Source organism: Eimeria tenella, genomic scaffold (genome assembly GCF_000499545.2).
Source record: "Eimeria tenella Houghton genomic scaffold, Eth_scaff72, whole genome shotgun sequence".
Taxonomy (NCBI): domain Eukaryota; phylum Apicomplexa; class Conoidasida; order Eucoccidiorida; family Eimeriidae; genus Eimeria; species Eimeria tenella.
Window position 1 is genome coordinate 13,687 of NW_013543442.1, and position 9,275 is coordinate 22,961.

The 9,275-nt window shown below is 61.7% G+C and overlaps 2 protein-coding genes across 2 annotated transcripts in view; one reads left to right on the forward strand and one right to left on the reverse strand.

Moving 5' to 3' along the window:
* The window catches only part of ETH_00031925 (uncharacterized protein), a gene marked incomplete at both ends in the record, with an annotated part of 5,995 nt that extends 1,958 nt beyond the window's left edge, over positions 1-4,037 (reverse strand). The window contains 3 exons of the mRNA XM_013378047.1: positions 1-262; positions 420-758; positions 948-4,037. The exon at positions 1-262 is cut by the window's left edge and continues 185 nt beyond it. Coding sequence (XP_013233501.1) covers positions 1-262; positions 420-758; positions 948-4,037 — 3,691 coding nt within the window. The remainder of the gene's footprint in view (positions 263-419; positions 759-947) is intronic.
* A 733-nt stretch (positions 4,038-4,770) lies between these two features.
* Positions 4,771-9,275, forward strand: part of ETH_00031930 (DNA repair protein, putative) — a gene marked incomplete at both ends in the record, with an annotated part of 6,157 nt that continues 1,652 nt past the window's right edge. Inside the window, 3 exons of the mRNA XM_013378048.1 lie at positions 4,771-6,207; positions 6,443-6,533; positions 6,858-8,862. Coding sequence (XP_013233502.1) covers positions 4,771-6,207; positions 6,443-6,533; positions 6,858-8,862 — 3,533 coding nt within the window. The remainder of the gene's footprint in view (positions 6,208-6,442; positions 6,534-6,857; positions 8,863-9,275) is intronic.

Here is a 9,275-nt window from a genome sequence, read left to right on the forward strand (position 1 = left end):
TCGGCACGCCCTTGACGCCCTCTCTGCCATGCTGCACTGCAGCTCCCCGTACGCCTGCAGTTTGCTGCTGCAGCAGAACCCGCCGGGCCAGCTCCTTCAAAAAAGCTCGATGCAGCTGCCTGCGAGCTCGCGGCTGCAGCACCAGCAGCGGCTGCTGCTGCTGCTGCTGTCGAGGAAAGGAAAGCAGTGCGCCCAGGTCGAAGGCGCTGCACAGTAGCGCTGTCATGTGTTTCCCTGAAAGCAGCCTTAGCTGCTGTTGCACCTAAACCGCAGCAGCAACAGCAGCAGCATCAGCAGCAGCAGAGGCAGATGCAGCAGTTTGTGCCTACTGCCGTCGCTTAAGGCCCCCGCGAATGCAACAAACAACAGGAAGCTGGCGCGGAGCTGGCAGCAGCACTGCAGCACGAACAGCAAAGCACCTCTAGCAGCAGCTGCTGCAGCAGCAGCACGTGGAAGACTCCGCTTGCAGCCATGGCCCACACGATCTGGCTGACGCTGTGTGGAGTGAAAAGACGGGAGCAGTCCCGCTGCAGTTGTCCCTCTCGCCCCTGCTGCTGCTGCTGCTGCTGCTGCTGCCGGACGGCAGCGTACAACTGGCGCTGCAGCTGACACAGCAGCGAAAAGCCTTCGCGCCCCAGGCCCCTGTCCGAAGGCCTGGGGCCCCCCAAAGTGGCCGGAGCTTTTGGTGCTGCTGCTGCCCGGGCCAAAAGAGCAGCAGAGTGCAGCAGCGAAGAAAGGACTCGTCTGCAGCGGACAGCCTAGGACACAAGCAGCAGCAGGCAGCAGCAGCAAGCAGCAGATGTGCAGCACTTCTCTCTGCTGCGCAGCTGGTTAGAGTGCTTGCAGCAGAGCCGGCCAAACCGACGGCGACGCGGAAGCAGCAGTGCTGCTGCTGCTGCACTAGCTAGGGCAACGGCTGCTGCAGCATCAGCAGCAGCAGCGCCTACCTGAAGTCTTCCTGCTGCTGCTGCCCAGCAGCAGTCCCTCAGCAGCAGCCCGCAGTACTGCCGCACGGCCTTCAGAAGCCACACAGCAGCAGCAGCCCTGTCTGTACCAGGACCTACAGCAGCAGCTCCTCCAGCGCCAAATGAAGTGAAAATTGTCGATAAAGCTGCTGCTGCAGCACCTGCAGCAGCAGGCCCCGCTGCTGTTGCCGCTGCTGTGCCGCCAGCCGCTCTTGAGTTGCTGACTTCTCCGCCAAAGCCCCCGTTTTCTTCAAGCTGCGCAAGTGCAGCTGCTGCAGCCGCTGCAGCTGCAGCTGCTGCTGCAGCAGCAGCTGGGGGTGTGTCGGCTGGGCGCGTCAAAGAGTCGGCATGCACGGCCAAAGCGTGAAGTGCCATGGCCCCGCTGCTCTGCAGCAGCAGCTGCTGGTGCCGCAGCAGCTGCCTGAAGGCTGCAGTCAGCAGCAGCCACTCCATGGGCCCTACCGCAGCAGCAGCAGCAGCAGCAGTGCTCCCAGCTGCTGCCCTGCTCCACGCCAGGAAGCTCCAAATAAGGAGACACTTGTCCACCGGCGTGGCCTGCTGCAGCTGCGGAGAGAACTGCAGCAGCACCGCGGGCTTCCCCTGCTGCAGCGGCTGCTGCAGCGGCTGCTGCAGCTGCTGCTGCAGCTGCCGCTGCTGCATCCCTTGCTGCCCTTGCTGCTGCTGTTGTTCCTTGCACAGCAGCTGCATCAGGGCGCGTGCATTCTGCTGCGGCAACAGCAGCACGTCCGTTGCAGTTCTAAACACTCGAAGTAGCTGCTGCTGCAGCAGCTGCTGCCCCTGCTGTCTGTACACCTGGGGCGCTGCAGTTGCAGCAGCCCACAGCAGCGCAGCCAAATCCGCAGGAGGGATGTGGGGCAGCTGCGGTTCACAGGCAGAGACAGCAGCAAGCAGCAGCTGCTGGGCTGCTGCAGCGAGGGCCCTGTTGAAGCTGCTGCTGCTGCGCGCAGCAGCAGCAGCAGCAGCTGGCGCCCCCCCAGGAACTCCTTCTGTCGCAAAAAGCACTTGCAGCCGCACTGCATCTTTTGCTGCATCTGCTATGTCTCTCCAGCTCAGCAGAGCAGTACTACTGGGGCACCACTGGTGGGGCGTTGCTGAAGCTGCACCTTTTGCTGCTGCTGCTGCTGCTGCGTCGATTCTGGAGGCGAAGCAGCGCAGCAGCAGCAGCAGCAACGTCTGCGCCTCAGGCAAAGCTGTTTCCAGCCCGGGCAGGCTACCACGAACAGCAGCTGCTGCAGCAGCTGTTGCTGCAGCAGCAGAGCTGCTTGCAGCGGCGTGGCGCTCGATTTTGCTGCTCTTGCTGCTGTTGCTTCTGCTGCTGCTGCTGCTCGCTGTACACCGCGCAAGCCGAATGACTTCTCCCCAGCAGCGCTGGCCGAAGGGACTCAGCCACAAGTGGCTGTTAGAGTCTTGCTGCTGCTGCTGCTGCTGCTGCATCTCGCTCGAAGCTTGCAAAAATCGCACAAGTGCTGCCAATAGCCTGCAGCTGCATGCAGCCCCTAGGGCTTCGAGGAGCTCTTCGCGGGGCTGCTGCTGCAGCAGCAAAGCTGCTGCTGCCTCCACAGGGGCAAAGACATACGCATGCAGCCCTTTTCGCACCAGCAAGACCTCGCCGTAAGCGCCGCCGCCTATTTGGCTGCTGCTGCTGCTGCTGCACCTGGGGCTGCTGGAGATGCTGCCGCTGTCTTCAGCCTCCACGGCAGCCCTAGCCACTACTGCCGCAGCAGCTCTGAATGCAGGAAGCTGCAGCAGCTGCTGCAGCAGCTCTCTGCACTCGCTGCTGTTAAGGAACGCAGCAACACCCCGTGCCCCTTCGTACGCAGTGGACTGCAGCGCCGGTTGTGCTGCTGCTGCTGCTGCGGCTGCTCGGGGAGAGCTGCTGACTCCCACTGCAGGAGCAGCAGCTGCTGCTGCAGCGTCCGCCACATGGAGTCTCAGCAGGTGTGGAAAGTGACACTGCGCATGCGCCGCAGTAGCTGCTGCGTCCGCTGCTGCTGCTGCTGCTGTGCCCGCTGCTGCTGCTGCTGCTGTTGCAGCGGCCCTGGCCAGAAGCTCTCGAAGCGCGGGAAGTAGCAAAGCAAACGCGCGCAGCAGCTCTACGCAGTGACGCAGGCTGGGCCCGAGCTGCTGCTGCTGAGGTGTACATACACCTGGAGGCAGGCCACGCCCCACAGCTTCCCTTAGAAGCTTCAGAATTACTGCTGGCAGCAGCAGCCCCACGCCTAGAGGCAGCCCCGCGGGTCTGAAGGCGCGCTGCTGCTGCTGCTGCTGCCGAGTCTGCGTCGTGGCAAGCTGCATCAACGCTGTGACGGCTGAGCGCGCCTCCCGGGGCGGCAGCTGCGGCTGCAGCAGCTGCAGCAGCAGCTGCTGCTGCTGTGCGTATCGAGACAGCTCGACTCCCCTCGAAGCCTCTCCTGCGGCTTTGAAGCTTTCACGTAAAGCAGCAGGGGCGGCAAGAGTAGAGCCATTTCCTGCTGCTGTTGCTGCTGCAGGTGTCGCTGCAGCAGCAAAAGACGCAGCAGCAGATGTCGTGAAGCAGCAGCACCATTCATTGAGAGCCCAGCCACTGCAAAAGAGGCCATCGCCTGCAGCCCGTTGCTGCAGACGCCGCTCGTGCTGCAGCTGCCTCAGCTGCTGTATCTGCTTGTGCAGCACCAGCCTCTGCTGCTTGGTTCTCTGCTGCTGCTGCTGCTGCTGCTGGGCTACCCCAGCAGCAGCGACTGCTGCAGACGCCATGCCACATGTGAAGCCCTGGAGGCGGGCTCGAGGCAGCAACGCAGGCGGCAGATCGGCAGCAAAAGCTCCGCAGGAACTGCAGCTGCTGCTTCTCGTGCTGCAGCCGGAAGGAGTGGATCTGCCAGGTTGATCACCCTCCTGCTGCTGCTGCTGCACCCGTAGCTGCTGCAGCCGCTGCTGCTGCTGCTGCTGCCGCGGCTGCAGCAGCGTCCAGCGCTGCTGCTGCAGCGTTCTCGCCGGTATGCAAGGCCGCAGCGAGTTCCGCCTCATAGGCAGACACAGCAGCAGCTGCCTGGTGTTGTTTGCTGCTGCCTTCATCCTGGCTAGATCCTTTCCCGCTGGAGTCTTACTTCTGACGCAGCATTGGCTGCAGCCACCCGCTGCAGCGGCAGCAGCAGCAGCACAAGCTGCTACTGCTGCTGCTGCCTCTAACCGTTCAGTTGCCTCTTGGCATTGGTGTTGCTGTTCCAGAGAACCTCTGCTGCACTGCTGCAGCTTCTGCTGCCTTCTAGTGCGAGCAGAAAAGGAGCAACGCTAAAAATTGTTCTGCTGCTTTAAGGAGAAAGTCTTAACAATTATAAAATGTTGTTTTGGGATCAGGCTAACGATCCTTCCACAGACACAAGCTGAGTGCCAGACCAGCGCAGAGCAGCAGCAGAGCAGCAGCGGCGGCAGCAAGAGCTGACTTCCTCTACCGGCTTGTGGGTGTTGCTGCAGATTTAGCAGCAAAAATCTTATTTCAAATCTGGTGAGCGTCTTGCAGCTGCAGCGCCGCTTGCTGCTGCTGCCTTTGGCTCCCTCCGGTCCGCTCCGCATGCGACCGTGTCGGCTAAGGAAAGCTGTGCAGCAGCAGCAGCAGCACCTGATATGCAAGACTTCTCGCCGCGAACTAGCGCAAATAGACCTGGAAGCCTTCGCCGGCACTAGCGCCGAAGCTGCGCTGCAGCTCTGGGGAGAGGAGACCCAGCCAAAGGAGTGAGGCTGCTACACACGCCTCCACAGCAGCAGCAGCAGCAGCAGCAGCAGCCCCAGCGGCACTCTGGGAGCCGGCATGCCACCTCAGTCTGGAGGCTCCCCAGAGTCACCTGAGGATGCAGCAGCACGTGGTGCTGCTGCCTCTCTTGCAAGCAATGAAGATTCATTAGCAGCAGAATCTGTGGACTCTGCTGCTGCTGCTGCAGCAGGGGGGAACTGCTGCTCCCTCGATGCAGCCCTGGGCCTGGGCGATGAGCCCATGGAAGAGCAACAAGCTGACTCAGAGGCGGAGAGTGAGCAGGCAGAGCAGCCGCTGCTGCTGCTGCAGCAAGAGCTGCATGCATCTAGCAGCTCGCCTTGGAGTGGCAATGCGATCAGTGCTGAGGGAACCAGCAGCACCAGCAGCAGCAGCAGCAGCAGCAAAGCGCCGGATGCTCTTAAAAAGGAAACAGATCCAGAAAAGGCAGCAGCAGAAGCAGCAGAACGAAAGGCAAGGGCTGCTTGCGTTAAGAGGGCTCAGGATCTGGAGAAGATTTGGCTCCTGGGGTGGGTAACATGGCTGCAGGGTCTCAACAGCAGTGTCATAGAAGGCCGCAGCAGCAGCAGCAGCAGCAGCAGCGCCTCAAAATGCACGCCGCTGCTGCAGGGAGCATGTCTTTCTGCGTACATTGCCTTCTGCAGCAAGGCTCAGCAGCAGCACCAGGAGCACCAGCAGCAAACAGCTGCTGCTCACAGAAGTCGCCGTTTGTTGCTGCAGCATCTGCGGCTGCTGCAGCAGCAAGTCTCACAGGCTAAAGAAGAAGCTTCGGCTTCTTCTGCAGCAGCAGCTGCAGCGGCAGCTGCAGCAGCAGCCCCCGTCGATCCATCAGGAGACGGCGCTAAGGCATCCGCACCAACTGGGGGCTCAGTGGGTGAGTCAGCAGCATCAACAGCAGCAGCGGTGGCAGCAGCACCAGGGTCTGCTGCTGCTGCTGCTGCTGCCGGCACAAAGACAGAGGGAGGCGAGTACTGCATTCCTGCTGACGGATTTGCTGCTTTTTGCTTCATCTCCAATCTTCAGCTGCTGCCGGAGAACCGTTTGTGTCACCCCTTCTTTGCAGCATCAGTACCGCATGCTGCTGCTGCTGCTGCTGCGGCGCGCAGGGCGCAGCACGCGTACCAGCAGCAGCAGCAGGCTGCTGCAGCTGCTGCTGCAGCAAGACTTTCCACTGAAGAGATCGCCGCTGCCAAATCCGCCTCAGAGGCAGCAGCTGCTGCGGTCCTCTCCAGCATGCGCCATTCTTCGCTACAGCAGCAGCGGCAGAAGCAGCAGCAGCGTGTTCCAAAGGAAGAGGATGGAGAGCACAAAGGCTCCAGCAGCAGCAGCAGCAGCGAAGGGGTGGCTCTGCTGCGGCCAGCGCTGCCCCTTGCTGCGAGCCGCCGCATGCCTTTCCCCTTTGGATTCTCTTCCGTTCTTTTCAGGGCTTTGGGAGCTTTGAATTCTGCGAAGGCCTCAAGTTCTCTTCTGGCTGTGGTGGGCGTTCTGCTGCTGCTGCTGCTGCTGCTGCTGTTGCTGCTGCTTGCAGCAGTTTAGCAGCAGCTGTTGCTGTGGACGGCCACTTTGTAGCTGCTGGTGCTGCTGAGGCCGCGGTGTTCTCTGGTACTCTCGGCAAGAGCAGTCTGTTGTTAAGTATTTGCTGCTGCATTACGTGCTGCTGCACTTGCTGCACCTCTGCTATTTTGCTGCTGCCTCCTCAATATCTGCGCAGCTGTTTGTGGCCCTCTGCCGCGCCTTGGACCTCAACGCCCGGCTGGCCGTGTTGCTGCCGCCTGCAGGTCTGCGCACTCCCAAGACGGAGCGTAAGCTTTCCTGCAGCAGCAGCAGTAGCAGCAGCAGCAGCAGCAGCAGCAGCAGCAAAAGTAATGCGGAAGTAATTGTGGCAGTAGCAGCAGCCCCTGCCGATAGCAGGAACAGGAAGGAGAATGCCGCTTGCCAGCAGCAGCAGCAACGCAGCCCCCACTGGCGCTACGGTGTCTCGTTGCCTGCCGCTGCACACTGCTGCTGCTTGTGCTGCTGCGGCTGCTGCCCGTGATGCTGTTGCTGTGGCCGCTGCTGCTCGTGCTGCTGCTAACCCTGTAGGTGCAGCAGAGGAAGCTGCTGCTGCATTCCTGCGCTCTTCGCAGATGATAGCGCCTGCGTGTCGGCCCCTCCCAGCTGCCTAGTTCGTCTCTTTGAGGCTGCGGGCCTGCCTCTGCCGCCGTTTGCTGCTGCAGCAGCAGCAGCAAGAGCAGCAAGAGCACCAGGCGCAACAGGAGCAGCGACAGCAGCAGATGGACAAGGGCGCCGACGAGCCACAGGGCACCTGCGGGCGGCCGTGGGCGCGCAGCAGCAGCAGCAGCAGCTTTTGAGGGCGAATCCATACGACTGTCTTTTTTGTGTCCGAAAGCCACCAGCAGCAGAGTCAGCAGCAACAGGAGCAGCAGAAGTTGCAGGCCCCCCAGTGCCCACTCCCGCAGGTCGGGTGCGTGCTGCTGCCACACGACTGCTGCCTCACAGGAGACAGGTCCGCAGCGGAGCGGGGAGAGCAGCAGCAGGAGCAGCAGAAGTGACAGCAGCAGTTGAGCAGCAGCTGCCGCCCTTGAGCAGATCCGAGCTGCTGCAGCTGCTGCAGCTGCCGGCGCCCCTGCAAATGTGGGGCGAAGTTTTCTGCCCGCAGGAGAAGCGCTGGATTGCCTGTGTCTTCAAGGGGCCGCAGCAATCTGTTTATGATGCTGCTGATGTTTTGGCGGGACGCAGGCTGCCCACAGTTTCCCCTCCTGCTGCAGCAGCAGCAGACGCGGCTGCTGCAGCAGCAGGCTGCTACGCTCCGAGAGCCGTGGACGTTGCGCAGGAGACCCTGCAGCTGATTTTTCTCAGGCGCTGCTGCGTGGTGCAGCAGCAGCAGCTAGCTGAGCTGCGCAAGATACAGCAGCGGGCAAAAGAGCAGCTGTTGAAGCTGCAGCAGCAGCAAGAACTAGCTGCTGCAGCAGAGCGCAACGCCCGCTCCCTTACTAGCGGGCTTCTTCTTACTGCGAAACCCCCACGCTGCGCGGCTTCAGCAGCTCGAAATCGCAGCAGCAGCAGCAGCAGCAGTGACAGCGAACCTGACGCAGAGGGAGACGCAGCAGCAAGTAACCAAAACACCCATGGCGCTGAAGATTTGAAGACTGAAGGCATTTCGGAGTGCGCGGCCTCCAAACAAACACCAGCAACAGCAACAGCAACAGCAACAGCAGCAGTGCGCCGTTTTGCTTCCCCAGGTCAAAGGCGACCTCTCTACTGGGAAGCCGGGCAGTGGGGCATCCTTTTCTTAAAGCCGGATTACCTAGCTCTTTATGTGTTTCCCCAGCCGCAGCAGCAGCTGCAGCAGCAGCAGCAGGTGCTGCAGTCTCCCGTGCTGCGCTCGCTGCTGAAAAAAAAAAAAAAAAAAAAAAAAAAAAAACCACCTCAGCTGCAGCGTCTGCTGAAAGCTGCAGCAGATGCGACGGAAGGGGCCTCTTCTGAGCCCAGCAGCAGCAGCAGCAGCAGCTACAGCAGCAGTAGGCGCAGCGTCACGGCGGCGCCCCACGAGATGGCAGAAGAGGCCGCGCTGCTGGCTGATGAGTTTGCTGCTGCATGGAAGCAAAGCAGCAGCAGGAAAAGGGGCGCCGCGCAGCCCACTGGGGGACTTGGCTCTAGAGCTGCCGGAAGCACGGGCAAACGCAAGGCAGCAGCAGCAGCAGCTGGCGGCGGCGAACTCTTAGGCTTGGATTTCCTTCGCGCCCGCAAACAGGCACGGGGAGGCGCGCTGCTGCGGCAGCGGCATGCGCAGCAGCAGCAGCCGCAGCAGCAGCCGCAGCAGCAGAGGCAGCAGCAGCAGCCGCAGCGTAGACGGCCAGCAGATGGACTTCTCCCGGCAGCACAGCTTGCTGCCTCTAGCGTGTCAAAGGAATCTGAAGAAGGCCCACCGTGGGAATTTGCTGCACGGATCGCGAGCTCCAAGGCTGCTTTGCTGCAGCCGCAGGCGCAGCAGCTGCTGCAGCCGCAGCCGCAGCAGCAGCAGCCTCACGTTTCCGCCTTGGACCAACAAGGGCGCGACGCAGTCCGCTTTATTCTGGCAGTGGAGTCTTCAGGAGAGCTGAAAGACGTGACCCACAGATACGTTTCTAGGTGAGCGCTTTCGTTTTGCTGCTGCCATTCGGTGCTGCTGTCTGCTGCAGTTTCGTGCTGTTGGCTGCTGTCATTCTGTGCTGCTGGCTGCTGCCGTTCTGTGCTGGTGGCTGCTGCCAGTCTGTGTTCCTGACTGGTGCTAGGGGCAGAAGACGCTTGCTGCACAAAACTCAGAAGTGCTTCGGAGGCAGTTTTGCTGCAGCATTAGTTGCTAGGCCCCACCACCGTCTGTGGCGTTGGCTGCGCTGCTGATCTTGCTGCTGCTGCTTTTGCTTTGGGCCGGTTGCTGCAGCTGGCAGCAGGTGCTACAGCAGCGCGGCTCTCGGCTGCACCAGTGGTGGGAGAGCGACGCCGTGCGCAAGGCGCTGCGCCGCGGCGGCGCTGCAGCAGCAGCAGCAGCAGCAGCAGCACCA